General features: G+C 41.0%; 1 protein-coding gene across 7 annotated transcripts in view; it reads right to left on the reverse strand.

The window, feature by feature from the left end:
• Nucleotides 1–17,493, reverse strand: part of rif1 (replication timing regulatory factor 1) — a 99,824-nt gene that overhangs the window by 67,448 nt on the left and 14,883 nt on the right. For all 7 annotated transcript variants that reach the window (XM_068034922.1, XM_068034915.1, XM_068034918.1 and 4 more), the window contains 9 exons: nt 16,408–16,536; nt 14,631–14,709; nt 11,228–11,324; nt 9,329–9,459; nt 6,798–6,889; nt 3,672–3,861; nt 2,460–2,552; nt 1,568–1,706; nt 193–344 (listed from right to left, as the gene is read on the reverse strand). In XM_068034922.1, coding sequence (XP_067891023.1) covers nt 193–344; nt 1,568–1,706; nt 2,460–2,552; nt 3,672–3,861; nt 6,798–6,889; nt 9,329–9,459; nt 11,228–11,324; nt 14,631–14,709; nt 16,408–16,520 — 1,086 coding nt within the window. In that variant the 5' untranslated portion in view covers nt 16,521–16,536. The remainder of the gene's footprint in view (nt 1–192; nt 345–1,567; nt 1,707–2,459; nt 2,553–3,671; nt 3,862–6,797; nt 6,890–9,328; nt 9,460–11,227; nt 11,325–14,630; nt 14,710–16,407; nt 16,537–17,493) is intronic.

Raw genomic sequence — 17,493 nt, forward strand, 5'->3', positions numbered from 1 at the left:
CATCATGTTGAAAAGCCCCTGGGTAATAGTAATCTATAAGCGTTAGCTGGAAAATTAACACTTAAAGCACTATTTTATTTCCACTCGACAGCATAAGGAGACTCAAATTAATCAGTCAGTAAAAATGTTCCAGAAAAGGCGACATGCAAATATAGCTGTACGCCTCAAGGACTGACTGTTGGCTTTTCTTACCTGTTCAAAGTTAGCAGAAAGCTGTGGGCCTAGCCGAAGAGCCAAATACCACCAAACTTCTAGTTTGGCAAGGCCCAAAATCTCCGTTCTTACGTGAATGGAACTCAGTGGCTGCATGAGCAACCGGAGCCTTTTTGCACTGCAAAGTATATCTGCACAGTAAAGGAAAATTTAATATATGTAACTGAAAGAATGGAAAAAGGTCAAGAAAACATTTGAAATAACTCTCTTCCATCAGCAAATGAGGTTCCCGGAAATATTTAATCTCTTCTTCCCATTTCCTTTTCATCTTTTCCCTGTGCCACACAATCTGCCTAGGTGACGATGAGCTGGAAAGTTGTGCCAAGGAATGTGCCAATACTGCCCTGTCGCCAGTTACTAGAAATTGCCCAAGAGCAGCTGATTCCTATTTCCAGTCTCTACATAGGAAGTCAAATTGCCAAGTCAAGGTCAGGAATTGTAGGCGAGAAGGAAAGATGTCTAGAAGTTTGCATGCAACATCAAAAAGAATATATTCAACTTATTGTGTGGCAAACAAAATGCTGAACCACACAGGCAAAACAGTAAGAGCACTAGTACAGGAAGTCAGGCTCAAACTACACAAGTACTCTGGTCAGACAACAATTTGAGTACCATGCCCAGTTCTGGTCACATATAGAAGGGAGAAATTCAAAACAGCCACAGATCTGGCTTCTAATATCAAGAGCAGTGAATTATAAAGAAAGATCAGAGATACTTGGGGTTGAAAAGGGGCATATCAATAGGTGGTACATAAATAGCATAATGGCACAGGAAAGGAAAGTTCAAAAATCACTTCAAATTAAACAGTGGAAATATGATTAGGGAATATAGCCCGACCTTTTTGCTAGCTTGAGTTTGTCAGTAAGCTTTTCACCCAAAAACTGAACATATGGAATGCACAGCCAGGCAAGGTAGTGGAGGTGAAAACTCATCGTTCGAGAAACAACTGAACGCCAAAATAGGAAGACTGCAGGGTTTTTCCAAACTAAGGTGAGTAAAGGTGTTCTCTCACCCATATTTATCTTGTGCACAAGGGCATCAGCCACAATGAAAAGGAGGACTTGAGTCCAAACGCACCTAGAGCAACTATCGCTGCCAGAAACCTGAGAACATGTACAGTCTCTCTCTTTCCTTCCCATCCATTCAAAAAAAACTGAAATCAGCTGAGGAATAAATGTACTGTGTATGGTGGTTGGGAGGTGGGAAAAAACAAAGAAATAATGGTTATGGAAAAGCCTGCCACTTTATTTTCCAACCCCTAGTTTATAAGCAAAGTCACAACATACAATACCTTTTAAAAATAGCAACCCTGATCTATTTCTCAAAGCAAAAGATAAAGCATGGCTTCACATACCAGGATTCAATGCAAAATTATCGATCAAGCTTTTCCAAGCAATGAAAGCAATTTTCTTCACAACTGGAGAGCTACTACGAAAGCCCAACTCCTCCAAATGCAATAGGGAATTAATGAAACTTCCTCCACGGTGCAACGACTTGTATGGGGTGAAGGGGGGGGGGGGGGGGGGGGGGGGAGAAAGAGAGACAGATTAATTTGGTCAGTTAAGAGGAAAATAAATTAAACTGTGCTTTAATCTGTGCGTTGTAGGTTTGATCACTTCCTAAATAAAGGAGTTGCTATTATCAATTTCTGATTATAGCTCTGAACATCTAAATATTATCTAAAATTTACTATATTAGACCAAAGTAATTGAATATAAAAGCTTTGGAAGGTGGATTCTTCTTCCCTGGAAGAGATGAGGAAATTGTAAGTTTTAGAGAAAAAAAAAGACACTAAACTGTCCCTTAATAGCTCAGGAGTGGAGTTATCCACAACTGTTTACTCTCTCCTCATTACCTGTAGCGGAGAAAATTAATAGATTGCCACTTAATACCAGCTAATGCTATAACATATTGACAAATGGATCTCACCCCCCAGCTTTCAAAAACTTAAACTGTACACTACTAGAGAAAAATAAAGAGTAGCACTGTAACGGTTACTTGAAACATTCACCCACCTTTCCCTTTCAAGGACCAACTGATCTGCTGTGCATTTCCAGGTTCAGTATTTTTCTTTTTAAACTTTTAATCTTCTACAGAGAAATATTCTCTATAGCAACTTCATGCAGTACAGTATTTATAGCTTTTGGCTACATAATTTACTTGGCAATTAATTGAAAATATAATGGGTACACCTCTTTGCCATAATTTCATCGTTTATTTGGAGGCGATGCCCAAGATAATCTTACCTTTCCCAACAGTTTCACAAAGAGGGGCCACAATTTCAACACGTAAGTTTCATTTTTTGTGGTGAAGAGTTTCTGGAGATCTGGAATCATTTTCTGGAACGATAAAAGTTTGGAACATTACTACATCCTTATCGCATTGACGAAAGAAAAAGGGAAGAGGGATTTGCTGCACCAACTCACTGATCGACAAGACAGAGGCACAGGCCTGCAGCTTTGTTTCCTCAAATGGCAAGTCTCACAGTTTAGCCGAGAACAGCTGATCAGTAAATGCAATCCCTTGCAGTAAATTCAACTTGTCCACAGCAAGGTTCTTTAAACAGCAGTGGGAGAATGACCAGATTAAAAAAAATATATAAAATTATGCTAATTGAGGAATAAATATTGAGCAGGACACAAGAGCACTCCCATGCTCTTTTGAAATATTGGGCAGACAAGGGCTCAGCTTGTGGCTCCATCTGAAAGACAGCACCTCAGACGGTGCAGCATTTTCCCCAGTATGGCAGAGTGCCAGCCTTTATTTGTGCTCAAGCCTCAGGAGTGGGACTTGAACCCACAACTTTCTGACTCAGAGGCAAGAGGGCCATCACTAAGCCACAGTTGAATGAATCATGCTTATATACCAAAACATGCCAGCTGAAACAGTGAGAGAAAAAAACAAAAGGACAGCTTAACACTTATCAGCTATGGATTGACACATGGTAACTAAAACAGAAATTCATTAGGCAATCACAAAGGGAAAAATTTGCAAACTAAAATGGTTTTGAAATTCCAGTACATCACTAACCTGAAATTTAAAAAAAAGACAAATGACAAGTGTTTAAATTCTTTCATGAGATGTGGGCATTGCTGGGAAAACCAACATTTGTTGCCCATCCCCAATTGCCCTTGAAATGAACGGCTTGCGAGACCACATTGCTGTGGGTCTGGAGTCACATGTAGGCCAGACCAGGTAAGGACTGCAGATTTTCTTCCCTAAAGGACATTAGTGAACCACATAGGTTTTTATGACAATCAATGATAGTTTCGTGGCACCATTACTGAGACTAATTTTCAATTCCAGATTTCGATCAATTAATTGAATTTTTATTAATTAATTGAATTTAAATTCCACCAGCTGCCGTGGTGGGATCTGAACCCATGTCCCCAGGACATTCGCCCTGGCCTCTGGGTTACTACATTACCACTATGCCACCATCTTATTCTCATACTTACCGAGATCATTAGGGGTTCAATTATGCCTGCCACTTCCTGCTGTTTTTGAAGTAGAAGCGGTAGCCCCATTTCCAGTGCTGTAGCTGCCCGTAACCGTACTTTGGGGGCTGAATGAACTACAAGTGGAAGTATTAGCTTGGCCCACTGAACAGCATCTTCTCCCATCTGAACAGGCGTCTGCTCTACCAGCCTTAAAATGGGAGAAGTAAAAGATTTAGAAAAACAGCCTTGCTATTCACAAAAATCCTTTCCACATTTACAAACAGATGTCACTGTGCTTACAGACACAAATTTTGCCTAATAAAACAAACCCTTCAACTTTACAAATATTCTATGAGATTAAAATTTTGTCCTGATGGACCTACTTAGCTGGAGATCAGGATACACAAGCTTTATCTTTCCAAAATAAAACTTCCAACATTTAGAAAATTAATTTTAAAAAACTCTACAAGAACATTTATCATAAGGTTGAATATATTTTGCTATAAAAATTATACTGGTAGCAAGATTCCATCATTCATTTTTTGAAGCTAATTAAACTCATTGCACATGCACCAACATGCTTTATCCTTGATTTATGTCTTACTGCTGCTGTTTAGACATCTGATTAATTTGAAAACACAAATACAATTATTTTCAATGATATAAAAGTTTAATACCTTTTCTGTGACTGAACTTTTAATATTTTGCCAATGGCAAGCATATATTTTGAAGAAACACCACAGATAAAAAAATTTTCATCAGGTTTAAAGTTTATTCGGATGTATCCGAGCACTATTAATTTAGTGCAGTGATTGGCTTCTAATCAATCAACATGTGTTTTTTCCCCCACACAATCTACCATAATATTAAGCCACTCTGTTAGTTGTCTTTTAAATTTGTTAACTGTCCCCTCTCCTCAGATACTGTGTCCCCATCCCCCTTCAAATCTGTCAAAAAAAACCATTTTGACCCCTCTGTCCATGCAAACTACCACTCCATCTCTAACTTTCTTTTCCTCTCCAAAGTCCATGAATGTGTCGACTCTTCCCAAATCCATGCAATTCCATGTTTGAATCTCTCCGAACAAGTTTCCGCCCTCCCACAGTACTGAAACTGCCTTTATCAGTCACAAATGACATTCTTTGTGACTGTGATAAACAATCTCCCATCCTCCTTAACTGATCTACAACCTTCAAAGTCAGCTGACCACACCATCCTCCCCCAACACCTCTCGTCCATCGTCTAGCTGGGTAGAACAGCCCTTGCTGGGTTTGATTCTTATTTAAAATCTAATAGTTGCAAGAGAATCATCTTCAATGGCTTCTCTTCCCACTTCTATACTGTACCGTCTTGAGTTCTCCAAGGATTTATCCTTGGCCCCCTTCTATTTCTCATCTACATACTAACCCTTGGCAATATAATCTAAAAACACATCAGGGTTCCACATGTATGCTGACGACACTGAGCTCTTCCTCATCACCACCTCTTTGGACCCCTTCACTGTCTCTGATTTGTCTCACTGCTAGTATGTCATCCAATATTGGAAGAGCAGAATTTTCCTTCAACTAAATATTGGGAAGACTGAAGCCACTGGCTTTGGTCCCTCTCACAAACTCAGTTCCCAACCTGGACAAATATCTGAAGCCAAACCAACCTGTTCGCAACTTTGGTGCTATGTTTGACCCGGAACATGAGCTTCAGACTACATATCCACTCTATCACCAAGACTACTTACACTCTGTTACATCCCTTATATCAGACACTGTCCCAGTTGATCTGCTACTGAAACCCTGACACTCTGTTTGTTAACTCTAGACTTGATCATATCACTGGGCTGGCCATTCTGCGGTCTTTCAGCTTACATAAGCTTGAGGTCATCCAAAACTTAATTTGTTCCAAGTCTTATTCAGGCATCACTCCATGCTTGCTGACTGACAGCAACTCCCATTCTGACCTCAATTTTAAAAATCAGCCTGGTTTTCAAACCCCTCCATGGTATCACCCCACCCCATCTCTAACTTCCTCCAGCCGTACAAGCCTTTGAGATCTCCGCGCTTCTCCAATTCTGGCTCTTTGCGCATCCCAAATTTTAAATCGCTCTGCCATCGGGAGGTATACTTTCAGATTTCTTGGTCCCAAGCTCTGGAATTTTTCCCTACCTCTCCTTTAAGATGCACCTCAAAACCTTCTTCTTTGGCCACCTGTCCTGTGGCTCAGTGTCAAAATGTTTTCATTGCTATCGCTCGTTAAGCATCTTGAAACAGTTTGCTACAATAAATGTGCTATGTAAATATAAGTTGTTGCAGTGATTTTGATGCAGTCAGACCAACTATTTGAAACTGCATATAATCAACCCATAGATTTACTTTTTCATATCCTTGCCCACAAATACGATCTTCTGAAGAGATTGAAGGTTCTCATCAGCTAAAATACACATGCTGCACCTGGATCTCTGCCGCTTATATTTTTATATGGCAATTTTCCAGGCCTGGCGAGTTGGAAATGTCTGTCCTCAATGCTCCTCTTTCACCGATGGACTTGGGAATTCTCAAACAGAGGAAGCCATGCTGAGAACCGACTGTTCCAACCCAGTCAGACCTGCAACATTTTAAGCAGGCAGAAGTCAGTGGCTTACAAACGGTGCGTGTATGCACACATGTATGGGGAGGAGGTGCAGGTTGAGCTTGTGTTCTTTATGGCAATAGCTTGAATACCCTAATCTTTCAATAGAACTGACCGTATTCGCCAGCCTTATTCTCTGAATAAAATAATGTGCATAACACATTGTTTAAATTATAACAGGTCTTTGTTTAATGCAAGACAAATATTGCATCTGTTTAGAGTGTCCTCCAGGAGAAGATTAAGGAATAAAAATTGTCAGTCATTGCATTAAGAGGTTATTAAGTAAGATAGTAAACTAGCTGAATTAAGGCACTTCTCTTGATCATGTTGATTTGCAATGCAGTATTAAATAAAAAAATCTAGAAGTGAAAATCTTCCCATTCAGTAACACAGTAAACAGTATTACAGAATACAAACCACCAGTTCTACAGAATCCACAAGTGTACTGCCTTACTTAGCAATTAAATTACCTTTTAAAAAATATATAAATTTGTGAACAATTCCACTTTGACCCACACTTACCTTATAAGAAGATTTAATGCTTCATGTTCAATAACCATTGACTGTTGATCTCTAGTTAATATTGTTTCCACTGCTGCAAGTATATTTTGAACCTAACAGCAAAGCAAAACTCATGAGCATTTCGGTCACTCGCCAACACATAATATATAGACAAAAAAAAAAAATCCAGGAAAGCACAGAAAAGGGTTAAAATTGTAGCGTCATTTTAAAGCATGTTCATTGAATAAACAGTTCAAACTGAAGGTTGAAGTTATATTTATGTTACAAACGTTGGCCTGAACCAATTGATCAGTTGTACTGTAAAAAGCAGCTTAAAAAACCCCAGCTTTAATTAAAAAAAAATAAGCTCAAGCCATAAATTAAAACATTGCAGGGGTAATGCGTAATATACTTAATTACAACTTTTGCCTCAGTGAAAAGCCAAAAGATACTTTCTTTTGGTAAACAACCATCTAGAGTCCGTTCCCTCCCTCAATCTATTTTTATACAACTCTGAATATGCAAAATGAGACAGCAGGAAAGGACTGAACAAGTTACATGAGTAGTATTTAGACTGCAGAAGACCATTCACGATGATGACCGTTAATATTAGAATTGAGATTTATCTCCTTTTTGGTGGCATAATGTGCATGTGCTAGAACTTGCATTTATATTAGTTAAGTACACCATCAGGATGTCCTAAAGCATTTCAGATTGAATTACTTTTTAAATGTAGTCACTTGTGCAGATAAATGCAGCTGCCAGTTTGCACACAAGTTGTAAACAGCAACCGAGATGAAATACCAGTTCATCCGTTTCTACTGGTGTATTGGAGGAAAACATTGGTCATACACACAAGCGAACTTTCTGCTCTTAGAACTGTACCATGTGACATCCAACTCCACAAGCAGATAGGTCCTTGGTTTAACCTCTCAACCAAAGACAATAACCTCTGACAATGCAACACATTCTCAACACTGCACTGAATTGTCAACTTAAACAACGAGCTCAAGTCCTAAAATGAAGCTTCAATCTTCTGACTCAAAGACAAGATTGCAAACACCTGAGCCAAGCTGACACAATGCACAGCAGTGAGGATTTTACATTTGCAGCAGTGCAGTTAGGTCAAGCAATTTTAAGGGAAAAACAGTGATAGATCTTTGCAAATTGGCCAATGGGAGCAATGTCACTGGGCTTTTTTGAATAATCTTATCTGCTACAACAATGGCAGAAAAACAAAATCAAGGATAGAAGTGTGAATAGGCAGCGCTGCATTTTGGGGAAGGAGAGAAAGAGGAAATTACATGATGGTATGAAGAAGATTTTACTTAGTTGTCCTACAATAGAGACTTACAGAAATGTAGAAGTATCAAGTTGGACAAATTGCACTTTTTCTAAAAATTAATTACTTTTTACCAAATGATATCTCAAAAGGACACGGGGAAAATAGGTTTCTAACCTTTGTGCCCATTATTTTGGCTTCTGTATCTTCGAATATTTTCATGACAATTCCCAACTCTCCATAGCTGGGAGTCGTCATAGCTGCATAATTACTGTAGGCATCCCTTCATCTACTCGGGGACAATAAAAAACTTCCAAAACACTAACTCAAACTTTTGCAAATATCTTAAATCTCTTCTTTAAACTTGCTACTGGAAAAGTCTAATTAATCTTAACGGTTCCTTGGAAATTTATTTTTCTCTTTCTGGAGTTTTAAAATTAATATTCGAAAATCTCAAAAAGGAACGCAACTCCTTAATTTGAACATGATAGCTCTTTTACATCCTGGAAAAAAATGTTAGAGACTTTATGGATTTGAGATATCTAACCGTTCATTCCTTAAACATAAAACTGAACCCAACAGCATTAAGGTTTAAATTATTAATGAAACTTGGAAAGCATTGCATCAAGCTAAGTTTAGCACTGAGATTTGAACTGTATTATCTATTAGATTTCTTTTCTTTTGGGCCTCCTTATCTCGAGAGACAATGGATACACGCCTGGAGGTGGTCAGTGGTTTGTGAAGCAGCGCCTGGAGTGGCTATAAAGGCCAATTCTGGAGTGACAGGCTCTTCCACAGGTGCTGCAGAGAAATTTGTTTGTCGGGGCTGTTGCACAGTTGGCTCTCCCCTTGCGCCTCTGTCTTTTTTCCTGCCAACTACTAAGTCTCTTCAACTCGCCACAATTTAGCCCCGTCTTTATGGCTGCCCGCCAGCTCTGGCGAATGCTGGCAACTGACTCCCACGACTTGTGATCAATGTCACACGATTTCATGTCGCGTTTGCAGACATCTTTATAGCGGAGACATGGACGGCCGGTGGGTCTGATACCAGTGGCGAGCTCGCTGTACAATGTGTCTTTGGGGATCCTGCCATCTTCCATGCGGCTCACATGGCCAAGCCATCTCAAGCGCCGCTGACTCAGTAGTGTGTTAGATTTAAAAGATCTAAAATGCCCAACTTGTCAGGGGAAAATTAATTCCATTCAATATTCAGAGCAGAGGAGTTATGAACACATAGCAATATTTGCCAATTACTTGCAAGAAAACTCACCTCCTTCTCAACCACTTCTGAACAAAAATTTTGCTTAGATATAACCCAAAGTGCTCTTGTACATGTGTTCTTATCAGTTGATTTGACTGCAATATCACAGAGTGTCACAATCAACTGTTTGGCTTCAGGTTCTGCAGGGAAAACAAAAGGCAAGAGAGATCATTCATTTATATGGCAGAAAAACAAAAAGCAAATTATAGCATTAGGTACTGCCTTATTGCAACATTATCATACATGCCAAGGAACTGAGTATTTCACAAGAGGATTTAAATAAATGCAGTTAAGCTCCTTGTCATCAAGTTTACAATAACTTGTTTATACAGTTCCTTCAATGTAATAAAACACCCCAAGATGCTTCACAGCAGCATTACAAAACAAAATTTGACACCGAGCTACATAAGGAGATATTCGGGCAGATGACCAAAAGCTTGAACAAAGTATGTTTTACGCAGTGTCTTAAAAGAAGGAAAGCAGAGAGGTGCAGGGAAAGTATCCCATAGCTTAGGGCGAGGCAACAGAAGGTGCGGCCACCAATGGCGGAGTGATTAAAGTCAGGGGTGCACAAGAGGCCAGAATTGGAGGAGCACAGCTATCTCGGAGGGTTGTGGGGTTGGAGGAGATTATTGGAAATAGGGAGGGATGAGGCTTTGGAGGGAAAACAAGGATAAGGATTTTAAAATCAAGACATTGCTTGACTACCAGTCAAGTAGTGATAGGGGAAATACGACTTGATGCAAGTTAAGACGGAGGCAGCAGAGTTTGGGAGGGTAGAGTGTGGGAGACCAGCCAGGAGTGCACTGGAATAGTCAAATCCAGAGGGAATAAGGGCATGAATGAGGGTTCAGCAGATGAGCTGAGACAGGGGTAAAGTTATGGAGGTGGAAACAGACAGTCTTAGTGATGTGCGAATGAGGTTGGAAGCTTAACTTGGGGTCAAATGTGACACCAAGATTGCCGGTTTAGTCTCAGACTGTTGGCAGGGACAGGGATGGAGTCGGTAGCAAGGAACAGAGTTTGGAGCGGGGACTGAACACAATAGCTTCAGTCTTCCTGATATTTAATTGGAGGAAATTTCTGCTCATCCAGTACTGGATGTCCGATAGGCAGTCTGATTACTTAGCAACCATGGAGGAATCGAGAGAGGTGGCGGTAAGGTAGAGCTGGGTGTCATCAGCGTACATGTGAAAACTAACACTGTGCTTGCTTGCAGATGTCACCTTGGGGGACACTTGAGGCAATGGTGTGGGAGCAGGAACAGAAGCCATTGCAAGTGTTTCTCTGGCTACGATTAGATATACAAGAATGGAACCAGAAGAGAGTAGTCCCAGTCCACCCAGCTGGACAGTGAAGAGGCATTGGAGGATGATGGCGTGGTCAACCGTGTCCAAGGCTACAGACAGGTCGAGAAGGGAACGTTTACCTTTGTCACAGTCACATAGGACAGAAAGCAGGAAACTGCAGGCCAGTTAGCCTAACATCTGTCATAGGGAAAATGCTCACATCCAATATTAGGGGGGTTATAGCAGGGCAGTTAATGCAATCAGGCAGAGTTAATGTGGTTTTGTGAAAGGGAAATAGTGTTTGACTAATTTATGAGTTCTTTGAGCACTTAACAAGCAATGTGGATAAAGGGCACCTGTAGATGTGGTATACTTGGATTTCAGGCTAAGGTGGGGGGCGGCGCAGTCAGGGGTGCCAGTACAGGAAGTTTCATCAGGTAGTCTAGTGGAAGAGAGATCCGTGGCGGAGACAGCTGACCAGATGGTCACGGATGGTTTAGTTTCCCATACAATTAAAAACAATGACATTATTTTCATGTGTTCAGTACATAAATTTACATTATTTAAGTCATTGTAAAACTTTAGCAAATACACAAGGACAACTGCTATCGAGCTGTACCTGACAATCCAGCACTAATATTACTGTGAAAAACACAGAATCCCAAGGCCTGCAGTGCTGCGTTACAAAGTTCCGAATCTGAACTTGAAAGATGACCCTAGATGAGAAGAAAATGGGGAAAATTTCATGACAAACTAGAAAGCTTCGAATTGCAAGGCATATTAATTGGTGAACTGGCTAAAAATTACCTTGTACACATGCAGAACTATGGACTGCATTAATACCATCAGTAAGGGTCTCCAGCAAGGTGGGGGTGGGGGATGGGTGGGTGGTGGGATGGAAGAAAGTGTAGGGATACATAACGAAAAACAGTATGACAAAGCTAAAGTGAGATCCAGAGCATAGGGGACAAGAATACAAGACTCTGCCCCTCAAAATTCACCTATTCCATTTTTGAATGAAGCAGGTGCAGTGACTCACATTTTAACTTTGTATTTGACACCAAATTATAATCAACTGCAAATAAAGGGTGACAGAACAAAAAAAAAATACTGGGGTGGCGGGAGGGAGGGAGAAATTACTTGTGAAAACATTTCAAAAATGTTATTTTGAAAAGCTGTATCGCTCCTTCAAGAATTACAGAACAGCAACAGTGATAATGTTACTGGACTAGTAATGCAGAGGCCCGGATTAAGGCCCTGAAGATGAGAGTTCAAATCCCACCAAGGCAGCTGGGGGAATTTAAATTAAAATAAATAAAAATCTGGAGTAAAACTCTAGTCTCATTAACAATGAAGAAGCTACCGGATTATTGTAAATACCCATCTGGCTCACTAATGTTCGGAGACAATCAGCCACTCAGTTGTTTTAAACTGCTATGGGAAAATCAAATAAAACCAGAATGGACCAGCTGGCCTCGACCTCGGTGCCAGAAATGACAAAGGCACATTCCGCCCAATCAACACTGCAAAGTCCTCCTCACTAACATCTGGGGATTTGTGCCAAAATTGGGAGAGCCATCCCACAGACTTGTCAAGCCTGACAGTCATATTCACCGAATCATGCCTTATGGCCAATATCCCAGACTCCTCCATCATCATTCTTGGATATGTCCTGTCTCACCAGCAGGCCAGACCGACCAGAGGTGGCAGCACAGTGGTATACAGTTGGGAGGGAGTAGCCCTGGGAGTCCTCAACATTGATTCTGGACCTTGGGCGGCTCAGTGGTTAGCACAGCAGCCTCGCAGCTCCAGGGACCCGGGTTCAATTCTGGGTACTGCCTGTGCGGAGTTTGTAAGTTCTCCCTGTGACCGCGTGGGTTTTCGCCTGGTGCTCCGGTTTCCTCCCACCGCCAAAGACTTGCAGGTGATAGGTAAATTGGCCATTGTAAATTGCCCCTAGTGTAAGTAGGTGGTAGGGAATATGGGATTACTGTAGGGTTAGTATAAATGGGTGGTCTTGGTCGGCACTGACACGGTGGGCCGAAGGGCCTGTTTCAGTGCTGTATCTCTAAATAAAAAAAAACATGAAGTCTCATGGCATCAGGTCAAACACAGGCAAGGAAGCCTCCTGCTGGTTACCGCCTACTGCCCTCCCTCAGCTGATGAATCAGTACTCCTTCATGTTGAACACCACTGGTAGAAGCACGGAGGTGAGCAAGGGCACAGAATGTATTCTGAGCAGACTCAAAGACCATCTCCAAGGATGCCTTGGTGGCACCACTACTGACCAAGCTGGCTGTGTCCTGAAAGACATATCTGCCAAACTGGGCTGACGGCAGGTGATGAGTGAACCAACAAGAGGGGAAAAAAAACAACAACTTTGTCCTCACCAATCTACCTGCCGCAGATGCGACTGTCCATGACTATATCAGTAGGATGGCCACCGCACAGTCCTTGTGGAGAAGTGCTACCTTCACACCGAGGACACCCTCCAGCTGTTGCATGGCACAACCACTGTTCTAAATGGATAGATTCAGAACAGATCTAGCAGCTCAAAAAACTGGCACCTATGAGGCACTGTGGGCCATCAGAAGAATTTTATTCAACCACAATCGGTAACCTCATGGCCTGGCATATCGCTCACACTACCATTATCAAGCTGCAGGACCAACCCTGGTTCAATGAGTGTAGGAGGGCATGCCAGGTGCAGCACCAGGCATACCTAAAAATGAAGTGCCAACCTGGAACTACAACACAGGACTACATGCATGCTAAACAGCGGAAGCAGCATCTGATAGACAGAGTTAAGTGATCTCACAACCAACGCACAAGATCAAAGCTCTGCAGCCCTGCCACATCTAGTTGCAAATGGTGATGTACAACTGAACAACTAACCAGAGAAGGAGGTGACTTCACAAACATCCCCATCCTCAATGATGAGGGAGACTAGTACATCAGTGAAAAAGATAACGCTGAAGCATTGGCAACCATCTTTAGCCAAAAGTGCCGAGTGGACGATCCCTCTCGACCTCCACCATCGCCAATGTCGGTTTTCAGCCAATTTGATTCACTCCACGTGGTATCAAGAAATGGCTGAAGACACTGGATACAGCAAAGTCCATGGGCCCTGATAAGAACTCGTCATTCGGCCTTAGCCAAGCTGTTCCAGTACAGCTACAATATAGGCATCTACTTGACAATGTGGGAAATTGCTCAGGTCTGTCCTGTGCACAAAAAGCAGGACAAATCCAATCCTTCCAATTATCACCCAATCAGCCTCTTCTCCATCAGTAAGCTGATGCAAGGACTTGCTATCAAGCGGCACTTATGCAAAAACTGCTCACTGATGCTCAGTTTGGGTTCTGCCAGAGCCACTCTGCTCCAGACCTCAAACATGGATAAAAGAGCTGAATTCGAAGTGAGGCAAGAGAGACTGTTCTTGATATCAAGGCAGCGTTTGACAGAGTGTGGCATCAAGGAGCCCTAGCAAAATTGAAGGGTTCTGAAGAAGGGTCACTGACCTGAAACATTAACTCTGCTTCTTTGTCCACAGATGCTGCCAGACCTGCTGAGCATTTCCAGCATTTCATGTTTTTATTGCAGATTTCCAGCATCTGCAGTATTTTGCTTTTATTTTAGTGAGAAATTCAGACAAATTGATTTTGCGTCCCCAGCTAAGCTGCTTTCCTATTGAGTCACCAGAAAGCAATTAAAAGTAGTTTAGTGCCTCTTCTCCCTACAATGTTCCCTTCTGAGGAGACATCTGGCACCTCTTCTCAGGAGAGTGTGAGACTAATCAAGAATTAACTGAAAACAGGGACATCTTGTAGTCATGCTCCAAAGCACAGGCTGCAAATCATGACCTTGACAAGATAGTAAGAGGGGTACTCTCCAAATAAAGTTTCAACATATATTTGACAGAATAGAATTTCCACAATGCTACTATGAAGGACAAATAACAAGAAACTAATATTGCTCTCATGTATTTTGAGATGAAATTCTAATCGGCAAAAACAACTTACTTTCAATACTTCACAGAGGCGAGTAAACTGTTTGCCAACTGCACCAGCAAATTCTTTGCCATCCTCTCCACTCAGACGGCTAAAATATAGAATGAATACAACCAGTTATTAACAAACATTGACAGAAATGGTCTAGATTTGGATGTGGAAATGTTTATATATGCAAGTCAGACCAGCACCCATGTGGTATTTGAATGTCCAATACCATCTTTATGGCTTAAATGAGACGACCATTAAGGATAACTCTTTTGTCAGTTTTATGTTGTGGTCACTTAGCCACCAGCCCCGAACTCATTTGCTTTATTGATCTTAAGAACATAAGAACTAGGAGTAGACAATTCAGCCCCTCGAGCGGGCTCCTCCATTCAATACGGTCATGGTTGATCTCATCTCAGCCTCAACTCCACTTTCCTGCCCGTTCTCCATAAACCTTCAACCCATTACTGATTAAAAATCTGTCTATCTCCTCCTTAAATTTACTCAATGTCCCGGCATCCACCGCACTCTGGGGTAGGGAATTCCACAGACTCCCGACCCTTTGAGAGAAGTAATTTCTTCTCATCTCTGTTTTAAATCTGCTACCCTTATCCTAAAACCTCTCTTTCTAGATTGCCCCACAAGAGGAAACATCCTCTCTAAGTCTACTTTGTCAATCCCCTTAATCATCTTATATATCTCAATTAGATCTCCTCTCATTCTTCTAAACTCTAGAGACTAAAGGCGTAAACTGCTCAACATCTCTTCATAAGACAAATCCCTCATCTCTGGAATCAATCTAGAGAACCTCCTCTGAACTGCCTCCAATGCAACTACATCCCTCCTAGAGTCAGGGGACCAAAACTGTCTACAATACTCCAGGTGCGGTCTCACTAATGCCTTGCACAGTTGTAGTAACACTTCCCTACTTTTACACTCTACTCCTTTAGCAATAAATACCAAATTCCATTTGCCTTCCTTATTACCTGCTGTACCTGCATACTAGTTTTCAGCGAATCATGCACAAGGACACCAAGATCCCTCTTCACCAAAGCTCTCTGATGTTTCTCTCCATTTAGATAATAATTTGCCTTTCTATTCTTCCGACCAAAATGGATAAGCTCACACTTATCCACGTTAAACTCCATCTGCCAAATTTTGGCCCATTCACCTAACCTATCCATATCCATTTGTAAATTTCTTATTTCTTTATTGCAACTTACTATCCCACCTATTGTAGTGTCATCTGTAAATTCGGCTATAGTACCTTTTATCCCTGCATCCAAGTCATTAATATACGTTGTAAATAGTTGGGGCCCCGAGGACCAAACCCTGTGGCACCCCACTTAAACTCAGAGGGAAGATAAGCATGTGATCACTTTGGGCTGGATGTAAACTCTGGACCTAGAGGTAACAATATGTTGCTCTTTGAAAAAGAAATGAGATGCATAACTACTTGCTTTGGGGGTGGGTAAAACTGTTACTTCAAATAAATTTCTTCCAATGCAATTCTCTTTTCAGTGCAGAAACAATTTTAATTAAATACACCAGTAATAGACCAGGGCATTGACTAGGCAACAAATTAAAATGTATGCAGATATGCATTCAACTATTTTTGTAATGAAATAAATCATGCGGCATTCTCAACTTTATTAAATCCTTTAATCTTTTAGAAAAACTGATGATATCAGAGCAAACAAAACTATTCACAGAGGCAGCATACAACATCTTCCTTCAATCAACTGACAAATGCAGCAGTGAGCCAACCATTTCATACTGGTGAAATGCTTCATATACCAACCTGGAAATGGTAAGGTAGGCATCCACTTGCTCAGTGGATGAAACAGACACGTCTTCCAAGACTTCCAACAGTGACAGCAAACCAGAAACTGCTGGATGAGCAGCTGCCATCATTTTCGTGCTAGGAATTCTACAGGTGGAGAGAAAAAAAAAAACAGGCTTTGGTTTATCTAACTTCCCCTTTCAAGTGCTTCTGGTATTTTCTGTTTTTACTTTTATACTTTATCAGAATGCGTAAAATTGTAATGCCACATTCCCATTGTCCTTTTCAACCCAACCGAAAGCAGAAGTTCAAGACTGAAAAGATTGCCAATAATTCCTGATAAATTTGCATTAACAATTTAAAGTTTATAGATAATTAATAAATTGAACAATCTATAACAATTTTTAGTGTTTTAAAGTTAAAAATCTCACTGCTGATTCGCATAAATGTAATCGTAACAGGATTCTGCAGTGAGCAGATATGCAATCATGAGGACAGAGCAAATGCAAGCAAGTTGCAGAGCTAGAAGTCACCCCAATAGCAAAGTACTTCGGCGCTTTACTTGCTGTTAAATAAACAAGCTCAGATTCTGCCCATTAAAATTCTCCACCTCATTTAAAAAATACTGGGATCCTAGATTTAGCAGGAACCCGAGCCATATGCAAATACATAATTCTTGAAAGTGCAAGCATAAGTAGCAAAAGACCAATAGCATTTTAGTTTTATAATGGGTTTTATATTGTAAAAGAGCAAAGAGGCTTGTGATAGATATCATATCATAAGTAGGAGCAGGAGTAGGCCGTCTGGCCCCTCGAGTCTGCTCCGCCATTCAATAAGATCATGGCTGATCTTTTCATGGACTCAGATACACTTACCCGCGCTCTCACCGTATCCCTTAATTCCTTTATTGTTCAAAAAGATATCTACCTTAGCTTTAAAAACGTTTACTGAAGAAGCGTCAACTACTTCACTGGGCAAGGAATTCCATAGATTAACAACCCTCTGGGTGAAGAAGTTCCTTCTTAATTCAGTCCTAAATCTGCTCCCTCTAATCTTGAGGCTATGCCCTCTTGTCCTAGCTTCACCTGCCAGTGGAAACATACT

The sequence above is a fragment of the Heterodontus francisci genome, chromosome 7, assembly GCF_036365525.1.
Source record: "Heterodontus francisci isolate sHetFra1 chromosome 7, sHetFra1.hap1, whole genome shotgun sequence".
NCBI classification, from domain to species: Eukaryota; Metazoa; Chordata; class Chondrichthyes; order Heterodontiformes; family Heterodontidae; genus Heterodontus; species Heterodontus francisci.